This window comes from Corvus moneduloides, chromosome 1 (assembly GCF_009650955.1).
Source record: "Corvus moneduloides isolate bCorMon1 chromosome 1, bCorMon1.pri, whole genome shotgun sequence".
NCBI lineage: Eukaryota > Metazoa > Chordata > Aves > Passeriformes > Corvidae > Corvus > Corvus moneduloides.
The window spans coordinates 40,156,792-40,179,975 of NC_045476.1; the positions used below are offsets into that span (position 1 = coordinate 40,156,792).

At 41.2% G+C, this 23,184-nt stretch overlaps 1 protein-coding gene across 1 annotated transcript in view; it reads left to right on the top strand.

Annotated features, from left to right (window-relative positions):
- The first annotated feature begins 5,593 nt into the window (after positions 1–5,593).
- ABHD5 (abhydrolase domain containing 5, lysophosphatidic acid acyltransferase) overlaps positions 5,594–23,184 on the top strand; it is a 28,884-nt gene continuing 11,293 nt past the window's right edge. The window contains exons 1-3 of the mRNA XM_032107291.1: positions 5,594–5,753; positions 19,561–19,646; positions 19,924–20,296. Coding sequence (XP_031963182.1) covers positions 5,623–5,753; positions 19,561–19,646; positions 19,924–20,296 — 590 coding nt within the window. The 5' untranslated portion in view covers positions 5,594–5,622. The remainder of the gene's footprint in view (positions 5,754–19,560; positions 19,647–19,923; positions 20,297–23,184) is intronic.

A 23,184-nucleotide genomic window follows, 5' to 3' on the forward strand; every position in this document is an offset into this window, starting at 1 on the left:
CTCTTACTCTTCCCTAATTAACCAGTCTGAAATAATTCACTATTTCCTCTAGGTCTCTTGACATTCTGGTTGCCCTTTAGGTGGTCCACATCATTCTTCACATGCAGCATTCAAAACTAGCTTTACAACTGTTAAGCAAAGCAGAATTCCTTGCCAGGACTTGCAAACTCTAATCCCATAATACATCCTAGCAGAATGCTTATCTTTTTTTTGCAATAATAAGACATGGTTGACTCACACCCAGTCTGTGACCACTCAAATCCTGAGTTATTATTGTACAGAATTTCTACCTAATCAGTTTCCCCTACTAGCTGATTATTGCTGCCTAGGGCTGCATCTGTTTTGGCTGAAGAACTTCCCATTTTTTTCATATTTCTAACTGAAGATAATTTTTATTTTGTCCCTGCCCTCCAGCATACCTACTCCCTCCCAGCCTGATACATATGTGAATTCAATGAGCATTTTCCCTTTTATAAGCATGCATCCAGGTCACCAGATTCTGAATCTGTGCAATCCAACTTGATACACATTTCCATTTTGATAGAAAACCACTCTGTAACTCTGGTTTTCCAACAAACATTGCATGCACCTAGCTGCAGACCAACATGGAACACACATTATTAATTTCCATATGGGAAGCACATAAAACGTTCCCTGAAAATCAAGACATACTGCATCTAGAGCTCTTCTCTATCCATAAGGTATGTCATGTGGTTGTATGGGCAATCAGATTTTTGAGATGTGAGTTTGTTGCCAGTTACTCGTCCCTATGTTATTTTTCAGGAATGTACAAATATATTTTTCTAGAAAAATAATTTTGCTTAATAATGTCATACCTTTTTTCTCCTTTCTCTCTCTACCAGGCTTGTCACTTTACAGCCTCCCTCTATCCTACCTAACATCCATAACTTCTCAAATACTTTGATTATTGACACTGGGATTCTGTTAGCAAGAGCTTTAAATACTCTAGGACATAGTTAAAGAGAGAATTCGGGTCCATTTGAAAACACATGGCTTAAACATTCTACCCTTTTCTTAACTGAAAATGCACCTGGCTAGTGCATTAGTTGCCTTATTTTACTACCTTAGATAGTGAAATCTAGAAGGTACTGCATTCCTGACACCTTTTAGTTTTCTCACTTTACAATGAGAGTACACTTTCTATTACACACAATTTATGGGCTTCTGGAGTGATGTGGGGGTTTTATTTCGCTCGCTAGTTGCATTTCATCTCATGTTTGTCTTTCTGATTTTTTTCTCACATGCTTCTGTTGTACTTTTATTCTCAGCCTTAACAACCAGCATAAAAGCTAACTTACTTTCTCCTCTCCTGTAGGTTTGTTTCTCCAGGTTGAGTGATTTAGCCGAGCTGGTTTCCTAACTCCAAGTTCATTGAAGACTGCCTTCCTGACTTCCGTGGGGTTCATGTTGATCATACTCCTTGTTCTGCTCCTGTAGATGACTAATCTCTCATCACTCTGCTATGTCATGTACAGTCCCAACTAATGCTTACCCTGACCTTTTCAGCTACTTGTTTCTTACTGCCTGTAATCAAAACTAGAATAGCCTTATTGCTCTGTGCAGACTTCTCCAGAAAATCTGGAAGGCTCAACTGTCTCCAGCCTTGTGTTCATGTAGGTATTCACATTCACACGTGAGGGAGAGGAAACAAGAAGTTTGTGCCACAGGGACACTGCTTAAATTACACAACCTGTCTCATACAGCAAATGTCTCATCATCATGGGTTCTTTGCAGGGACCATGTACGACCCAAACAGACACAGTCACAGCACTCTTGGTGGGAGTACCCTGTCACCCACCTGAAAACATGAGACCTTGTCTCTCCCCAGCCACTCCCATGTCTAGGAGGGAATTTTAGGTTAGTCAAGTGTGAGTCATGAACTCTGGAATAGCCAAGCATGACAAGATGGAAGTTCTGCATAGCAACACAGCCTGTCACAGCCTCAGCTGCTGATTATCCTGATATATTAATAAATATGTATCTAGGCACCCCTCTTTGCAGTTCACTCGCTCCTTGGAACACTTAAACTTCTCCTGGCCTCCTCGTAGCTGACTCTTGCACACAGTTACTCAACTTTCTACTGCAATTGCCATGGGCATGGTTTCAAAATGTTTCCTATAGGGCAGATAGGGCGGTCTGAATGGAAACCCATTCTGAGATGGTGTGAACAGCAGCTCAGTCTGGACTGCTCTTTCTTTATTCCCATCTCATGATCCTGGTGAAGTAACCAGCAAAACTTTTCATACAATTCTCTTCAACTACACCTCTTTTGTTCAAATGCTAAAATTCAGAGACTCTGGTTTGCCCTCCGGGACTGTCCCCTTACAGTCATGGCCACCATGTCATCAATTTCCCAGTTCACAGACAGCCTGCTCCCAGAGCAGGATCAAACATGAGTCCTGGAAGAGGCACAAGAAAGCTTGCCCTCCTGCACAGCAAGGATATGAAAGGACAAGAGGCTGAGACAGACTGCTTTCCCATGTAAGGCAGGCCTTGGGCACAAGGACCATAGAGAAACAGTAGCCTTGCTTCAAGCAGGGCCTCCCATGTCACCAACATCCCTCACAGCTTCCAGGAGTTTGGGTATCTGTAGAAATAGCCTCCTTATGCTCACCATAGGGAGATACATGTTGGTTGGAAGATGTTGGCAAAGTGAATGTAAAGGAGGATCTCCAAGTATTTGAACAATTCTTGGTCAGCCTATACTCATTTAAAACTCTTCCTACCCCCACATATGTGTCTAGGAAACGGGATAATATGGAGCAGACACACTAGGAGCACAACAAGCATGCTGCCACTGGTCTCAAACTGCCAGTCCTGTTTGGAGGAGAACATTGAGACAGAGTCCACAAAGATCAGAAGTTGAACAAGCTGCCCAGGGCTGCTGTGGCCCCGTAGACAACTGGGCTCTGAGAGGGCCCAACTGCATGAATCTCCAGACTCCACCAAAAACTGAGAGTTACATCTTTTTGTTTCTTCAGTGACTTAGCCAAGGCTGAAACATCCAGCTGCCATAGTACTGAGGTCCAGAACCAGGCAGAAGCAGCTCAGTTAACGTCAGGATTCCTCTCACACCTCAGTAACACAGAGAGCCCTCCCCAGAGAAACACAGATACCAGGACTCTGGGCAGAGTTCCTCATTTACATCTTCAGTCTTCCAGTGCTATTTGGGCTTCTGCTCAGGCTTAGCCACAGCTAACTCCAACACCTGCACCTCCAGTCCCTGAGGCAGCTGACAAACAGGCTTCTCTCCTGAAGAAGCACAGCAGAGGAAGTCAGTCCTCCAGTGACAGCAATGCATGGACAGGTGCTCCCAGGGGCATTCTACGACAGCTCCAAGGTCCTCTTGCCATCACAAACAAGTTCATTTGCAGAAACCAACCAGATTTATTCTGCTTTCTCCTTGCTATTCTGAGGCCCCACAAAATGTCGAAATAAGATCAGGCATAATAAATGACCTTACTTTAATATAAACATGTTTAAACACTCTTAGTCTGTAACACTTGGCCAGGTCAACCCCCTCTTGTTGCTCTGACTGATTTTAGCAAGCTGCAAACTGCAACCGATGCAGTTTGGAGAAGTAGCTTACTCATGGGTAACATACCACTTATTAAATAGAACAGTACTAAACTAATTCAATAATGAGGGCCAGATACAAGCCCCACTAAAAATCAACACAGAGAAGTGAGAAATTTAACAGTAGCAGGGACCATTCCCTTTGAGATATTTTCAGTGTCCAGAAATTTTCCTGAAATACAAAAATGGAAAAAATCATCTGAACTATTTGTCTCATTATGGTACAGCTGTCCTTCATTCACTGACACTACACTGCAACATTAGCCAACTGATGCACAACTCTCTTCTTCTATCAGCATTATTGCAGTCATTTCTTCATGCACAGAAATACAGAAGATTTATCCACATAATCAAATCAGCTCTGAAGAAACGGAGTCATTCCTCAGTACGAGAAAGAAGGACTGCTAAGTAAAAGTGGGCTGCTTGTACAATTATATTCTTAAACAAGTGTAACCAATTACTGCTTGGGTGAGCATCATGGAATTAAAATCACAGATAATTGTGTCTGAGCACTTGCACATTCCATGAGTAGGATGTAAATCTCATTTATGAGGTTTTAAACTTACTCTTCCATTGAAATTAAGAACAAATAAAATCATAGCATCCAGAGCTATTGTTTCAGGCTGTTTGCAAATTCTAGCAACCATCATTGCAAACCTTTGCCAGCGATCACATACTTCTACACACACTGATAGTCACTTTTCTCATAAATAAAATCTTTCAGAGAAATAATAAAAATAAATACACTCTCCTGAGAAAAATATCAGATTGCCAAACCATTGTGACACAGACAAACTTAAGCTGAGATTGTGTAATCTCAACAATCGCTGTTGTTAAATTGCAGAATGGTTTTAGCTGAGAATTATTTCAGCTATTACCAAATTCAACTTATACCTTTTATCAAAGGATTTCAGAAACCAAAAGAAACAGTAATCATCATTCCATCTGTTTTTCTAAAAACAGCTTTAGAGCTCAGTTACAAAATTCAGAAGAAACACAAGACTTAAAATCTTCTCGCCACTCCTTCCACTTGTTGCACTTTGCTGCTTTGTTTCAATTAAGGTTTGTTGATTGTCCAATACAAATGCAGTTCTTATGCAGCTGAACAATAACACAGTCAATATTGTGAGGCCAAGTGCTGTCTAAAACAAGCACATCCCAGTATTCTCCTCCCCATAGGCACAGCTGCGCTTAATCTTTCAAAACACTTGAAAATGACAGTTGCAATAGGTATTCTACTTGCAATCGTCTTAGGGACGGATAATATTTAATTTGCATCCAGAACTCCTAATTTGCTTCTTATATGTAAAAACAAACATTACAAACTGGAACACCGAGTGTTGACTAGCCCTGCTGCCCTCTTTGCAGGCCTTGCTGAGCGAGTTGGCCAAAGATCTTTCTGTGGAGGAGCTTACACTTTAGTTTGGGTTCTGCTCTCTCTCCCGCTTTACTTCTCAGCTGTGTGCTGGCACCGGGGCTTTGCCAGCTCTCAGATGCCACTGCCCGGTGTCGTGTCCCCCCTGTGCATTACTCGGTGGGGAGGCAGTGGGGAACACAGCCCTTCGGTAGATAGGCACGGTACGCATAGTGCGTACACACAATGTCTGCACAGTGCTCACAGGGCACAGTGTGCACAGTACAGGATACACACACACGCACCGTGCGCCTCACACTCACAGGGCAGAGACGCCCCTCTGCCGGCCCGGGAAGCCGCGGCCCTTCTGCACGGGCGTCATCTGTGCCGCCATCCCGGGATCAGGAGGCGGGACACAGGTCCTACCAACCGGAGCCTTGCTCCAGCCATGTCGCTGGTGGGCGGCTGGGGAGCGGCCGGGACCCGCACCCCTCTTGGGGAACCATGCCCCGTGCCCGCCCGATGCCCACACACGGCCCCGGGGATGGCCTGCGGGGCTCCAGCCCCTGCTGGCCGTGCACGACGCCGCTCGGGGGTGTGGGTGGCCCCGCGGCGATGACGCAGGCGGCGGGCGGGCAGGAGGGAGGGAGTAAGAGAGGGAGGAGCCCGTAATGGCCGGTTCTGCTGTCGTCGCGCTGTCCCTCGCTGCGCTGCCGGCCACCGCCACCGCCGCCCCTCCGCTGCTGTCAGCTCCCGGCCACTGCGCCGCCGCCATGGCCGATGAGGAGGCTCCCAGCGAAGGGTGAGTGATGCAGCCGCGGGGTGACCCCCGTCCTCCCCGCGGGTGTCCTGGGTCGCGGGAGGAAGCCTTTCGGGGCGCCCGGGCCGTGCCGCCACGGACGCTGCTCGCCCTTCTCCTCCCGCCGCCGGCCCGTCTGCCCGCGGTGCCTACGGGTTACGGGGCGGCGGCGGCGGCGGCCGGCCCCTGTGTCGGGGTTTGGGTGGGCTCCCGCCTCCCCCAGCGCCCGCCGGGCTCCGCGCTCCGCTCCGGCCCCGCCGCGGTCCGGTATCGCCACTCGCGCGCTTCCCGGCGTGTGGGCACACTGCCTGCCATGTTTTCCTGCCGCACAGCCCGCCTTCCTGCCATGGCTTCCCGCCTCCTGGCACGGGCAGGCTCCCGGCAGGGTTTGCCGCCGGCTCCTTGCGAGCCCCGTGCCCCCGCTGCCTCGCCTTCTGCACTGGAGCTCCGCCGTGGCTGGCCAGCTGTTGTCATTGTACACCTGCCTGCAGGCGTGCCCCTGCGCGTTTCTCTGCCGCTTTGCTTTGGCGTATGTACGCACCCCGACTGTCATCCACCCTTCCCTTTGCGCCCCAGAGGTCACACGTCTGTATACGGTGCTGGCCCATGCTCCCGTAAGCCTCTGCAGCTTTATCTGTGCATACAAATACCCTATCTTCCTGTTCCGTCCATTCTATGTGTTCACTGTGATGTAGAGCAGACAGTACACTTGTCAGCCTCTCTTTTGTCATCATTCTATATTTGACAGGAGATGAGAGCACATCTATAAATCACAAGCATACACTGTTGCTCTAACTTTTCCAGTACTGTATGCTATCCCTGGTAACTTTCTCTTTCCTTTCACTGTCCCAAGGTATTCACACCTACTGAAGTAACTCCTATGGCAAAAGTTACCCTGCCCCTGTTCTTGACATACATCTCTAATACTTGTTTATAACTTACACCCTTGCTATATGACTTTATTATAGCTATTAGTCATTCTTCTGCCTGAAATTACATAGTTCTGCACTTTATCTTTTGTCTGTGTACATTCAAATGGTTATATACAAGTTACTAATCCACGGTCTGTTCTTCATGTCACATGTTCTTTACTCATGTATGCCTTCGCAGTGTATGCTTTATTTCTTGTTAATCTTCAGCTTCCGTTGCAGACCCGTTCTTATACCCTTCCATTGCCCCCAAATATGTTGTCTGCCCCTGTAGAATAATACAGTCATCCTGTCTCTGAGTCTGTTTACCAAACATACTTAATATATCTGCTGGTCACTTATCTCAAAGTTTGTTCCATCATATTTTATGGTTCTAGTCCAAACAGTCCTCTATCAGAATATATCTATCTGTGCTTTAGTTGCACATGTGCTTTATTCCTTCTGTCAGATGTGTAAATATGCTTTGTATGCATTGTTTACATAAATTTTTCCTCTTTCTCTCTGCTTTAAATATCAGGAGATATATCCCATTGGTGATTGCCTAGCCCTCAAAAACTCGTTTATTTCCTTTTCTTCTACATCTCCCTTCTTGCATAACTAAGTCTTGCGTTATTTTGAGAAATCAGACTTAAAATTCTTCAACTACCTGCATGAAACTCATGCCATGCATTCATGACTTCTTAATTAAGGATGTTGCTATTTGCATGTTGCCGTTCTATGTGTCTGTTTTGTTATCTTTCAAAACTACCTGCATCCTCACTTTTCTTTTTGGTCCTTTTTCCAATTTGGGATTTTGGTATTTCATCTTACATATTTTCCTGCTCTGCCAGCTCAGTCTGACCAGATCTGAACTATCCATCTTTTCCAAACTCCCTGTTATGCTCTTATCACCATATGTACACAGCATTCTCATTTCAAATGCAGACTCCAAAGGCTTCCCTTTCAAAGCACTATGCAATTTTGTCTAATCTGTAACTCTGCACTCTCCTCCTTTCCTCAAATTAAAATAGCTTTTCAAAATCTTCCCCTCCACACAACCTCTGCCTTCTGCAACATCACCCATGGGAAACTACAAGTCCCCTTCTTGGTTCTGTGTTCTTTCTGACCTATTCACTCTCTTGAACACAAGTAGCTTGTAAAGCTTCTTGTGGCTGGTTTACAGGTTTTCTAAGTAAGAGTCTTAAAATAGCTCTGCCTCAGCCTGTTTTGTTTGTGTGTTCATTCAGCGCATTAGCCTGAACTGCGTTAGCTGTCTGGTTTGATCACACAGAGTGCTGAGTGCTGCTGAGACCGTGCCAAGCACCCTCAACTCGAGTTGCCTGTCAGGATTGCAGGATCATAACACTCGTTGATCTGGACATGGGGTTAGGCTGAATTTTCAAGAGGATTATTGCAAGTTTCTCATGTGATTTACACTGCTGGATGGCTTTTAAAGGCTGTTGATTTTCAGAACTTCTGAAAAATTAGACATTGATGTGGTATTTTTCAGAGTAAGCGTCCCAGTTTACTAAAGACTTCTAAGAACAAAATCTCATCATCTTTTTCCATGAATTCAGAAAGTGCATTTGTGTTGAAATGTTAGTGCTTTTATTGGTTGGTTTCTAGCAATAATTAAAAATAGCATTTCTTCATCTTTTGAAACTGAGAAGAGCTCGGTACCCAGGGGAAGTTTATAAACAAGAGAAATGTGTTAATCTTTTTTCATTTAGAATGCTGTGGCAGTGATAGGAAGTTACAATATACCATCAAGCCCCTAGATTAAATTACTAGTGACAGGTGCATACAAAGAATAAATGCAAAGTTTATCTGCTCTGAAAACAATAGTGTGACTCAACTTGTTATGCAACACATTCGCTTTGTTTCAATTTGGTAACTGTGTAAAGCATGGTGAAAACAGAGTAACAGTGGTTCAGTTACTTTCTGGAAGATCTCAGCTGAAAAATATTCATGGCCCTGTCCTAACTTTGAATTAGAAGATTAACTAAACAAATGTTTTAGTAGTCACAATGACAGTGATTGCTTGATTAACATGTCACCTGCTAGTGATTTCCAAACCTGTTTACAGCCTTGGACCTCCTCTGTGTAAGTTTTAGATGAAGACTTCTGCCCGTGAGGCAGACAGCCTAGTGTGAGCCTTTTGCCAGTACTGAATTCACTTATTCACTCTGGATGCAGCAGGACTGCTTATGGCTTGTAATATAACTAGAAATAGCAGCTACTAAATGTATGTATCTATACAGAAAAAAAAATCCCCAAATCACAATACTGGGATGTTTTTTTCCCCTCTAAGATAAATGGAATAGCTCACTTTAAAAGAAAACTTTAAGGGATCTGCACTTACAAGCCTACATCAAATTGCTTGTAATTGGCCTGTAGTGTGACAGAATAATGGCTTGGAGTAAAGGTTAAAACATGCACTGCAACACCAGTGTTCACAATTATTTTTGTGTTATCCTATGAGCTTGTTTGTATTACAGAGCTCTTTATACAATTTTGAAGTGAGCTCTTTGCTTAATAAAAGAGGAGTAGTTTATTAGGCTTGATAGAGCCTATGTCTCCTCCTTAGTATGATGGTTCACAGTGTTACAGCGTGAGGGACACTTTCAACTCAGAATTTTTGCTTGATTTTTTTTTTGCTGGTTACATCATCTAGATGTTAAAGCAAACTGAGTGGATAGGCTGCTGAAAGTGGGGTTCTGCTTACTTTTCTTCTTTCCTATAATGCAGGTGACTGAACGCAGGTTTGGTAGCTACACCTTGCATTTTTAAAAACTGAGTGAGATGCAAGTGCAGTGTGGAAGGCAGATGCAGAAAAAGGTTAAAGGACTTTTCCTTCCTCTTTTCTGATTTTGTCTTTTTGGCTGGCAGGGTTGTGTCAGTCACAGTTTCAGTACTTAATGCCGTTTGTGTTACATGCATGAGCTCATCAGAAGGTATTTGTATGAACAGCTTTTCAGGCATTTATAGGATTGTTTCTAATGGTCTCTGGTACTTGAATGAATCTGGGGAGGGAAGGTCTGTGTTCATCAAGGTCTCTCATCTCCCCTAATGCAGGCTAAAGGGATACAGGGAAAGATGGCAAAATATAACAGGGGCTATCTTCTCATTTTAGTGGCAGAAGAAAGATGCTCATAACCCCACTTTCCAAGTGTCAAGCAAAGACACTTCTTCAGAAGTTGCCAAAGTAGAATTAGGGTATCGGGGGGGGCGGTGTCTCAGCCCTAGTGGACATTACAGTAGAGCTATAAATCCAGAGGGGCAGCTAGCTGTGGGGCTGCTATAGTGCTGGTGACTATGGGTCATTGGAGAATTCAAATTTTAGCCAATATTGCATGTGTTTGGGTATATGCAAAGTTGTTTCAGAGCCTGCTGGGGGCTGGTAGGCCCAGTTAGAGACCTACCTCTTTGAAACGGACACTGTCTGCCAGGGATTCTTTGACTGTTCTGGATTTTTATGGGAGACTCTGAACAACTCTCCCAACTGATAAATAATTAAAATGTATTTTCTTTTATATAGTGGTTTATTAAGATTGCTTGCTAAAGGAAGTTTTGATTTTTGTGTTTCATAACTTCTGAGTATTTACTTGCAATTCTGACATTGTTTTGGGATAGTTTTTTGTACATGATTTACATTGAGAGCCAGGGAGAAGAGGGCATGCGAGGAAAGGTGAGGAGTGTCTGCGTTTACATTGGCTCAGAAAGATCCAGATGAGAAGCTGAGCAGCAGGAGAGAGGTCAGTGGAGAAGAGAGATTTGTGAGTCAGTAAAGCTGTGTAAGGGAATGAGGTCGGTCTAGAATAAGGTTAAGAGGGTAAAAGGAGGATTTTAAGTGGCAGCAAGAAAACATGGTGAGGAATGGCGGAGAAGGAAGGTGCTCTGAGTGTGTTGTAATAGAAAACTCAGGATGATAGGAGACTACAGAAAGGAGGGGAAGATGCAGGCATAAAAAATGCATTCTCTAAGAACAGATGCAGGAGTGCCTGTTGCCATCGAGTAAGTCTGCTCATATATTGAAATGAGGAAGAGAAGGGTGTGGCAATGGGAAAAATACAGAAATGGGGTGGGTCGGTGCTCTAGCCGACCATTGTAGAATTCTTTTCTTGGTTGCATTTAGAAAGTGTCATACTGACACCAAAAGCTTATTAATTATATCTTTAACTTTCCATAAGGGACTTCTGCTATGATGGCTTTTTAGACCCATTTGACTTCTTAACTGTTTTTAAGACTACTTGCACTTCCTTGACAGCTGAAGCATTTGTTGTGTAAGGATGTAGAGAAAATAGTCTGTTATCAAAAGGGTTGTGCACCTCTTAGGTTTTCCAGAAAATGGAAATAAGAATATGTAGTCCAAAATGTTGAATACCAGTTCTTGCATTTTGACATAGGTAACTCTTTGTCACCTTAGGTGGCTATGATAAAAGAGCAACATAGAAGCTGCTCTGATGAGTTGCAGTGAAACAACCCTCAGTGTGTATTCATGCTTGTGTACAAGTGGAGTTTGTGTATAGCATGTTTGGAGCTGAGGGAAATGATCATGTGCTTTAGATAGTCTTATATCTGTGTTCTTACACAGGTCGTTATGGAAAGTGAAAACACTCACCTCCTGTTGACGTAGTGATCTGAATAGTGCATGATATACAATGGAATTTAACCAAAAGATAAGCCAAGTAGAGTGTGGGTGGGCAATGGTGCAGGTTAGTGAGAGGTGCCTGTTGCACGTATGCTTTGCTCTTGTCCAGTTTGATGGAATTTGGGGACAGGCTGAAATGTCCGCTGCTGGCATGGTAGGTATGATAAGGCAAACGGGGATTAAGCAAGGCTGAAGTCATGCAGTATCTGAAGGGCAGCAGGAGTACATCAGTTGATGTATGAATAAAGTAAAAGCAGTAGAAAGTTAAATAATATTTGAGAGGCACTAAGAGGAAATTTACATTTCCTTAATTTTAAGTATGCTTTTCTTCACAAATTCTTTCTGCAATGTGCAGTGTGTTGTTTGTAAAAACACGTGAAAGGTGTGGCACTGCCAAGTTCTATCAGACTTGAGTTTACTGTGGAGGAGGCAGAGGTAGGACCCCTGTGGTGCCTAACCCCTGTGTTACACATGTGGTCTCTGTCACAGGGTTAAGGAGTTTTGGTGGGGCTGTGCAGCTTCTCTGTTTCTTCTCCTCTGCATCTTTATCTCTGTATTATTCCATACTTGCTGTGTGGTTGCTAATATGCTTTTTCTTTGGATTTTTTTTTATTTTAGCTTTTAAATAAGAATATGAAACCTAGTTGGGTGCTACCACTGCTACTTTGTAAGCAGTATGAGCATTGCAGGTTGCAGACTTGGGTGGCAGTCCATGGATAAACTTCATTCTTGTGGTACACACTGAAAAAGCACTTGCCCTGAAATGGACACCTTTGGGTATAGACGGAAAGAGGGTGGAAGAAATTGTAAAAGTATAGAAGAAGGATACATATGGTTAAAAAAAAAGAAAAAGGTGCTGGAAGACACAGAAGAAAATGTGGAGGGGGCTGCAATTGTGCAAGTTATACTGCAAGGTGTACGTACATCTGAGGCCCACCATGGGAGGGAGCAGAATTGTAGGTCCTCTCCACTTCCACTCAGGTTGCTCAAATGAATTAAAATAAGTGCGGTAAACTTTAATATCTCTAATACAGCCAGAAAATGTCATTGGTTATGGATTCACATTCATGAGGTACGTTTTCAGGTTAATTTTGATAAGTGATAGTTAATTTTGATAAAAACAGTAATAAAATTTGCTTCTGAATTTTTATATTAATTCTGATGTTGAATGTTCTGAACACAGAGTTCAAGATGCAGTAAGTACATGAGGAATGCATTGTTTTCACCTCTGCCCTAATGTAGAGCAACATTCTGCAATAACCTATCATGGGTTTTGTGTTGGAATGGGGCTGATGTATGTTACACTTCCTAGAAATATTATGCAGAGGTTTTCAAAACATTCTGTTTTAGTGTTACTGAAGTATCCAAGAGTTTCACAACATCTAACTGCATGGAACATCTTGGCTCAAAACTCATCTAAACAGAACTTTCTGGGCAGGGTTATAATGTCATCAGGGAAAAAAATTGGTATCCTTTTTTAACCTCTTGACAATGATTTCATCAAATTTTTTGTCTCCTCATGAAAATGGTAGACAGATATTTCTTAAAGCATTGAGGTGTTTTTGTTCCCATACCATGTTCCTAATACTTGCTTCTGGGTCTTGCCTCTTTAGTATGCACTTCAAGGTCTTTCTGTAAGGATCGCAACATTTTTAGTCTGTTCATGCAATGAAAGTGAAACACAGAATGCTTTTCTCCTCCTGATGTTTGTCTGCAACTGCCAGAGTGTTTTGTCCTAGGAACATCTCCTTCAAATTGTTGTGGTTGCTACGTCTGACTTCTATTGTACATGCAGAAGCTTTGTCCCTGGATATACAGCCTTCACAACAACAGTTACTGCATATGCCTGAATGATTCTGACTATATTCACTGTTCTTACAAGACACAAACATTAAGGAACATGCTGCACTTTAGGGACAGGAATGAAGGACTAGAAGGGCTCCTAAAATTAGTTATGCCTTTAAGGTTCTCATGAAATCGTATCCTGAGCCTTGTTGCAGAAACATCCCTACCTTAGTTAAATGCAGACTTGATGTCATGATTATATGTTACTGTCTGTCAGTGGCAGCTCTGACTTAAAAGCTTGGTGTCCTCCACCTTGACTCACAGTCTTTCTTTATTCCTTGTTAGTTCATAGGCCTGCTGGTTAACTTTCTGGCTTTTCTGTAGCTGTGTTAAACCATAATTATCTGGTTTAAAATATAGTGTCTTTTAAACCTGAATTTCACAAATCTGGCACAGAGAACAGCCCCCAAGATGGACCTTGGATATAGTGATTACTAAAATATTTTTCTTTACATATTAGGGGGTTTTGCCATGGTGGTGTTGCTGGTAACTGTTAACAAAGAAGCATCAATTCTTGCCATAATCAGTCATGTAAACAGCACCCAATATTCTCGTATTGCAGGCTATTAAATTAATGAAATGGGAACAGAAAAGTTTATTATAACTTAATTGTCATGGATAGAAATGAGCCAGATGTAAACCTGCTACTTTTCTCTGACATTTTGACACAGAAAGTTCTATTTGATTGTGTCATCCTTGACTGTTTCTTTTGCTTTTTATTGCTTCAGGTTATTACCCATTAACTTGAAATTTAGTAACCAAATATAGAATTTGCTCTTTAAACTTGGTGGTGTTGATGGTGGAAGAAACCATCCTCTGTACCCCTTAAGCTTTGTGTAGACTACTGCTGATGCTGAGGAAAAAGCATCCAATGAAAAGGAGATAATGAAAATGGTAAAAGGGTATCTGTAGCTATTTCACTTGAGCATCCATCCTGTGTTAACTGTAAAGTGTTCATAAAGCATTATAGTAAAAGTTTATTTTTAAAATTGACAGTTTGCCATAAATTTGATATGCTGACCTCTTTCCCAGTTATGAATATCTGATGGTTCTTTTCACTCTTCCTTTTTTGTCCATTCTTAGTATTTCTGACCAACTGAAAGGGCTGAATGAGTTGTGAGAAGTAACATGGTGTTTCTATGGGATGAGGTTTCACCTTGGAATTGTGAACCTTATGTTGCTTATATTTAGATTGCAACATATTGGCAATTTTGAATTCCTTTGCTAGCACAGTACTGCAAAAATACTTTATGCAGAAACAAGAGGGTAGAACCTGAGCTGTCTTTCCATTAGCTTACCCTTGTTTTTTCCTGTTACAGTATAAGATTCTCTTAATTTGGAGCTGGCTTGAATTGCTGGGTGCTTATAACTGGATTGTCAGCTGAATGACCCTGAAAATCCCAATGCCATTCCTGTTGGTGCTGGGCAGAAACAATACCAAATTCTCTGCATTAATTTGTTTTTCTTTCCTTACTTACTTCTAAATGGCTGAAATTAATTCTGAGAGTCAGGAGACTAGAGGGTTACGGTTTTTGAGAGATCAGCTTCATTCTAATAAGATTTAAGGGTAAAGGGTAAAGCTTGAAGTAGTTTCCCATGAGTTCACTCAGTGTTTCAACTTTTTTAAGTTTTTGAGCTTGCTCCCTAGCTAAAATCTTGGTAGTTAGCAATATTGTCTGCAAAAGTTCAATTAAAAATATTAAGTACATTTGTTTCCTGAGAGCAAGACAGAAACAGATGTGCAGCTCTGATGCTTGTGCATTCAGTTACTTTCCCATAAGCCTCTGTTTAGAAGCTGTTGCATATTTGTTTCATACCCTGAGCTCTGGCCTCCTTAGTGATGTAATTTTAAAGTCCAAATAATTCTTTGTGACAGGAAAATCTATTCTACGCATTCCTGTCACTGCTGCACGGTTTTTGGTCTGTACTGGGGGTTTTGATTACCATACTAATTTCAAAATTCTTAGTGAAAAGCTGATTTTATATTCAACACTTTAGAAAGGTTTCTGCATGTCCTGTCTTGGTGGGTCAGCAATTTTTGACAGGTGATCATGTAGCAATGGTATTGTATTCATTTACTCAGGTTTGGTGGAGTTCTGTTACCTTTTTGCAACCTGTTTGCAAACCCCAGGTTCTTTGATTTGCTGTTTTGCCACACAGGCTTTCCATAGGTCATGATGGCTAGGTCTGCAATGCTGGTGTATGTGGGGAGATGCCTCCATTGAATGATTTCAAGCTTACTACATCTTGTAAGCCATGCATTCATGTTACTCTAATGTAAGTAAATTAAAAGCTTGAAAAGTGAGAGAATGAGCTCCATTTCTGTACATTTCTGTCTCCTAGGTAGAGTTATAAGCAACTTCTGCTGAATATCTTTATGTGGTAGAGGTTCCATTTTCTAAATCCACATTATAAGCCAGAAATCAAATGGATTTTTCAGCTGTTTCAGTACATATCTCATTGTTGAAATAGATGTTTTCAATTCTTCAGCTGTATCTAAGCTTTCACAAACTTTTTGTGAGTGTGTCAGATTTGTGACTGGCTACAGATCTATCAATTGTCTTGCATGAAATCGATCCTCACCAAGCTGAACAGGGTTAATAGAGCTGGCAGAAAGGTAACTGTGGTACAACCGATTTGCCACATTCTTCATTGGGTTTGATCTGAGTCGTGGAGGTGGATGGGTGGGTCATGCTCACTGTACCTCTGCCTCTACTTGATTCTCAGTTCTTTTGAAAGTTACCCTCAAGCAATTCAAGCAGTGCTGTGACAGCAAGTTCTTGATTCATATTATACATACACTGAAAAGCTGGACTTTAGTAACCTTACAGTCTTTTCATATTAACATTCAAACAGCTAAGGAAAAGCAGTATTATCCAGAGCTACATTTTGCACAATGTTCATTCATTATCAAAATTAAATGTCAAAATGTAGTAGTAATTACTTATTTTCATCCTTTCTTATGCTTGCAACCAGGGTCTCAGACCACTTGCTCCAACCAGCCAATCTGTTAGAGCCCGCCTGGTGGCTTGGCCCCTGCACATGGTGGTTGCAGCTCCCCCTTGTCAGATGTTTGTGCCTGTGTCCCTTTTGTTTGCATTATTTATTACTGTATTTGATCATCAGCATAGGCTACTGATGGTCTCCACTAATCTTCTAGCCTCACATTAATCACCTTGACTTTCTCTAAGGTCGTTCAGTGGGTGTCTCCAGGGCTTTCCCTTACCTTCTGGTCTCCTTCCCTAGATGTGTTATCAGAAGTGTGGAAGTCTGTGTGGAGGTCTGTTGGCAAAGAGAAGGACTTCTTTGAATGCCTGGCAGGTCAGCAGCCCCCTGCCTGGTAGCCTCTGATTTTTCCAGCCTGTGTTACTGCAGACCTTGTCAGACAGATGTGAAAAATGTAACTGACCCCAAACTGAAGATGCGAGGAATCACCCTATGCAATGCTTTGCCCCGCTGATGGTTATTGGTTATTTTAGCATGGATGTGCACGCTGGGTTTTGTTACTACATGGCCACAAACAAATATACACGTTAAATTCCACTGGTTATGTGCCTTGGTAATTTGATGTGTAATACCTGTAAGTACATTTGATAAAAAAATTATAAAAATTTGCACTGTCAGTTGCCAGATTTATTTCACACTTTTTGAAATAGCAAGCAGCTAAGGCCAATGGATCTCTTATCTCCTCAAAATACAAGATTCTGCTCTTGACTTTGTAAAAAGACAGGTGGGAACAGAGTGTGAGGGAAGTGGTGGGTGATGAGAGCAGTGTGGGGTTTGCTTCTGGCAGTGGGTAGCTACTGCTGGAGTCTTTAGTTTTCTTTCTTAACTCATCTCCATTGCTGTGTGCACACTGCTTAGCAAGGTCCACTGCTTCATTTTTGGCATTATATAGCACTTACAGCTTTATATCACAGAAATAAAAATGATAGACCATGTAAGCAATGGATGCTCCTGTATGCATTTAGAAGACACATGTAGCACAGATGTACAAAAGAAATAATACAACTATAGCCTTCCAAAATTATCAGAAAAATTATTCAAATAGATTAAATAGATGTTTATTCTCCACATGTGGAAAACATCTAGCAATGTGGTAAATAATTTTTGGAAGGAGGGAAACAAAAGATTAAGTCTTGAATATACGTAACAAAATACTTTCTTTCAAAAATAATGCTTCTAGAAATTGCTCACTTTTTTTTGCCTGAAAGCCTTCACTGTTTACTCTTTTAGTTCAGCAAGTACAACAGGACAGAATTGCAAACATAGTTTTAATTTTAAAAGCTTCGGTTTGCTGACTGTATTTGTCAAACTATAGATATATGCAATGTCTCTTCTGAATTAAAATCTAAATATTTTTAAACAGTTCTTATAACTAACAAAAGAAAGAGTGGGCGACTTTACCATTCTGATACATTTTCTTAATAATTTTCCTAAGTATCCAGGTGCCTCCCTAGGACTAGGAAATACAATTCTGGGACTGTGATCAGTAGATGTCACTTCTATTTCATTGTGGCCATATCTCTGCTCTGTTTTCTTGTTGACGTGTTGCAGCTTTACATTTCTGTAGATAAATAAATTAAATCTTAAAAGTATTTTCGTCTCTGAATCAGTGGTTTTTCTGAGAAGAAACAGTACAGAGAGTTTCAGCTCAGGGGAAATAGTGACTGGTTTTGTTTCTGACCTAAGAGTTAAGAATGAAAATGCCAAGTTGAGCATTTAACTAACAGAAAGCTTGACTCAGAAGAGTGGTGACCTAGCTGTTGTTTAATAATTTACCAGAGTAATTCATAGCACTGGACACAATAAGCGTTATTGTTAAACTCGGATTTCATGGTTACTTGCGGGTGAAATTACTCTTGGCTTGTCTCAGCTTTAACTTCTTAAAAATCTTACTTTTAAATAAATGCATAGTTTAATGTGGAAGCAGAATATTTGGATGCCCATTTTCCTGTAAGGTGCTAAGTTCCTTCATTTCCTAGATTGCATGAGCACACAGTATGGAAGGACGTACAACCATGTGTTCCCAGTCCCTCAATTATAATGATGATAACAATTCTCATGGTCCTTCCTTATAACAATTCCAGTGGTCTAGTGGGCCAGGAAGGTTATTTACAGAACAGCCAGATATCAGTGTAGAGGAGTAAATAATACTAAATAGCAGTGGGCCTGGGTGATTGGATGATTAATCCTTTCTGGTCAGATATGGTTTGGGGCTTTTTTTTCTTGATGTCTCCTAACAGTTTTCTGTGAATCCAAACAATGCTGCTTGCAGTTGCATTGTGCATCCCCAGAAAACCTTCCATGTCGTATCATAAACTTAAGTAGCTATGCAGCTGAGGTAGGTCAGCCCCTTAGAATATGTGGAGAAGATCCTGTGGATAAAGAACTTGTGGGGCCAGATCTTTAATTTATTACTGATGTGTTGTGCACACAAAAACTGGACGTGCAAGTCTTCTTGCATTAGTCGTTGTATAACCAATGCTCTCAGTGTTCAGTGCTGAAAATTCTGTAACTAACTGGAAAGCAGTTCAGTGTAGAAAAAGAGTGCTAGAGAAAGTTGATTTGGTGACTTAGTGACTTTTGGATCCTCTTCCCCATGAGGAATGGTCCTGCAGTAGCAGCCTTTGCACTGATAGTCTAAGCCACTTCGAAACCGGGTGAGAGGCAGAAAAATAAGATTCTGCCTTAAAAACAAGGGATAAATTAGCACCAGGAAAAGCTGTACCAAATTGCCGTATCCTTTGCAGCGCTGTGTGAGGCAATGCTGCCGGCTGAGTCATTCCCCCTGCTCTCATGGTCAAGCTGGCAGTACCAAGATAGTAACTGACAGCTGGAAAAGCAGCTTCTGTTGAGGGAGTTGCTGGTTTGTTTTCCTCTGGGATTTTGTTTCTAAGTTCATAATTAAGGTCCAAGGTTTTGCTTTGCTGGGATAAACCTGCTCATTTTTCACTTTTTCAATTTAGAGTAATAATCAGCTCAGGTTGGGCTGTGGAATGTACAGCTTATTGCTTTTTTGGAAATAATAGGTTCATGCAAGGTTATGCATGTGCAGGCAGACTTCCAAAGAACTTGAGAGGAGGCTGGAAACTCCAGTGATTGTTACATGTCCTGCCAAGCTTGTTGAGTTGATGTGAGGGCTCATGTCTCCAGATCAGTATACTGTGATATCAGGACACAGTGGAAAAACTGCTCACCCTTTGAAGAATGCCCCTGATTGTGATGCCATTTTATAAAAAGTCACGAAAAAGTGAATTCCCTCCCACTGCACAATCCTGTTCTTCACACTGTGTGCTTAATGTGGACTCTCTTATGAAGAGCAGCAAAAGAAATGTCTTCAAAGCATTAGTGCCAAAAGTTACCATGCTGCTCAAGACGTTTTTCTTCTGTATTGCTGTTGTAGGTTCGGATGGTTATTCAGCTGGCTTCCTGCCTGGTGTCCCACATCACTGCTACACCTTAAAGAGGCTGAGGACAAAATGCTAAAATGTAAGTCTTTGGTTTTTAATAAGTTTCACAGATACAACTAGATTTTCTATAAATTTACATTAAATATAATGGAAGAAGTTTTTCAGTATGGCTTTTACACTGTGATGAAATAAACAGGTTTCAAATTACATTTTAATTTTCCACTTACGTAGATATTTCATTAGAGGCTCTCTCCTTTGAAAGGACCTCCTATTTAAAACAGTGATTTCCATAGAGTGTACTTTGTATTTTGTCATGCATGTCTAGCAACATAATTTTTCCCCATTTTTTTCTCCAGGTATTGCAAGCACATACAATAAACGATACGTGTATATATCTAATGGAAATAAAATATGGACACTGACGTTCTCTCCAGACTTTTCAAATAAAACTCCACTTGTTCTTCTGCATGGGTTTGGAGGAGGTGTTGGACTGTGGGCTCTCAACTTTGAAGATCTCTGTGAGAACAGGACCGTTCATGCTTTTGACCTCTTGGGATTTGGACGTAGCAGTAGACCACACTTTGACACTGATGCTCGGGAAGCAGAAAATCAGTTTGTGGAGTCCATAGAAGAATGGAGAAAGGAGGTGGGGCTAGAAAAAATGATTTTGCTTGGACACAACCTAGGTGGATTCCTGGCTGCTGCTTACTCCTTAAAATATCCATCAAGGTATGTGAAAATAAAGGAATGAAGGGATTCCTTTTCTGTATTTGACTAGTGATTTTAATATAGATTTTATTTCATCAGGGTCCTTACATCGTTACATAAATGACTGTGATGATTTAACAAAATTCTAAGACCAAAGTATTAATTGTATGGTTTGTTTCCAGGTGAATGAAATAGGTAGATATGGTAAACATGGTTTTCTGTATACTTTACTGTACCTGTTTAGTTCAGTACCCCCTTGCCATGTTAGAAGGTGAAATAGCAATGAATATATTTATTGGGTGAATGTTTTGTCTCAAAGATTGTTTTGTGAAGGGAAAATAGGCCTGTTCCTGCCAGACTTCGCACTCTTATGGATAACATTGAAACTTCTGAATGTAATTCCCCTAGGTAATTTATGCCTATATGCTAGCAGTCAGCCTGGTGCCAGCAGGATGATGTAAAAATTATTTTAGTGACTCTTTGTTTTAAATTATCTGTATGCCACTTCATATTTCTTCTTTGCAAGACAACCCAGCTGCAGCAGTTCTCTAATTATATTTCATCAGCATTTTCTGCACCATGTTGTGTCCAACAGTTAATACCTTTTTTTTCCTTTTAAAGTAGTAATTTGTTTCTTTTATATATGTGGTTATATGTCTGTCTATATATCCCCTGATGAGCTAGGATCCCACCAACTGAGGGAATTCTGTATGAAAAAAAAGGACAATGCTTTTGTTGGGCTACATATAGTGGTCTCCTATGAAAAACTGAATATCAGCTTAACTCTCCACATCATATGGCAGATTCTGTTTTATACTAAACATATCTTATTCTTTTCTATTCGTGTCAAGTTTTACTGTTTCTTTGTTTCTCACTTGGATATATTTGAAGTAATTTCATGCATCATTTGTCCCTAAAACACTTTGCCTTTTTCTTTCTAAATGGACAACAGTTAGCACAAGTGGCTGGAAATGATGTGTGAAAGTAGGTGTGTTTCTAAATCCAGAATTGCTAAAAAGAAATGCAATCCTCTGCTTTAGGGATGCAAACCTATTATCCTTATAGTTACAAAACCAACTTTTAGCTAACTGTAGTTAGCTTTTTGTAGGGATTACTTATAAGTTCCTTACCTCTTTTTCCAAAGTATCTATAAATGGCACTGTCCTGTCCCTGTGGCATGGGATATTGGTTTTGCCCACTGCTGACATATATCAAAAGCGATGCTTTGTTTTCATGCATCACTGTGCTTAAGTTGGGGTTAATTAATTTGGGGATGTTTCAGTTTGTGCTCTCACATTACTAATGTTTCTTTGGAATTAAACTAAGACCACCAAAATAGCAAATTGACTGCTAGGGTCTTAAAAGAGCATTTAATCAAGTGATAAATATAGCACAGCTTTCAGCCAGGTTATCTACCAATGCATTAGAGGCTTAAGGGATTCTGGATACATATTGTTAGGAAAGTAGATCTGTTTCTCCAAGCATGGATGATCCATTAATTTGCTGCACTGTACCAGAGTTGCTCATGGAAAATCCGAGGCTACTAATCCAAAAAGATTCCCATCTAGCATATCGCCAATTTGAAGTGGGGCATGATTTTCAAATACTGTACTTTCTGGACATTTACTTTTGGAATGATTCTCATGGTCAACTTCCCATTATTCTGGGTTATGTTTTAGGCTTGATTACCAAAAGGAGAAATGCCAAATAGGAAGGAAAGTATTAAGAAAGGAAGCATGAAACAAAGCTTACTCTACTTTTATTCATTCATTTGCTGTATTATACTTAATGCCATAGTTTGTGCACAGAATGTGTAGCTGTCCTCAATGGCTCCTCATTGCTTGCACTGCTTTGCCTCTGATCTCTCCTGCTTGTTTTGTACAGTCCTCTCTTACTGTTGTTGTTTGCTGCAGGGTGCAAGTATGCTTATAGCTCAGCCAACAACCAAGAAACATCTTTGTGAGGTTAATCCTTTCCAACCCTTCATTCCAAGCACAAGTTTTTAGTTTCCCAACTGATTATAATCCAGAAATAGCTTTTGGCATCACTTCTGGCATCGTTTTAGGCACTATGGACTCTTCTGTGTTAATATCTAATCCCATGGCTTTAACAGGGAAGGAGGTAATGAAGGAAAAAGTGAAGATAAAAAGGTAAAAAGTTAAAGACAAAAATATAAAGATTTAGGTTAGATAAGACTTTTAGGATCTAGTCCAGCTGTTAACCTAGTACTGCCAAGTGCACCACTAACCTGGGTCCTTAAGCACTGCATTCACACATCTAAATACCTCCAAGGATGGGTACTCAACCACTTCCTTGGGCACAGTATCATAAAATGGTACAGGCTGGAAGGGACCTTCAGGGTCATCTAGTTCCAACCCCCCTGCCATGGGCAGGGACACCTTCCACTAGACCAGATGGAACAAGACAGCCTGTTCCAATGCTTGACAGCTCTTTCAATGAAGAAATTTTTCCTAATATCCAATCTAAACCTTCCCTAACACAACTTGAGGCTGTTTCCTAATGTCCTACTCCTTGCTTCTTGGGAAAAAAGACCAACCCCTACCTTACTACAACCTCCTGACAGGTAGTTGTATACAGCAGTAATGAGGAAGCTGCCATGGAAAATCATATTAAATATGGGAAACTGTAGTTAAGAGTCACTTTTTTCCAGAAATCACCAGTATCTAGGACAGTTAGAATAGGTGTTGTTCTGGGATTAAACAGAAATGGATGATTCTAGCCTACCAGGATGAATTAAAATTTTGATTGAGGGGGACCCACAGCATGAAGTGATCGATAGTTGCATGTGCTGGAGACTCCTGCTATGCTCTCTGTACTGATATTCCTTTGAGTAATAATTTTACAAATTGCCTCTCTGATGTTTTCTTTCATGACCTAAAATCAATAAA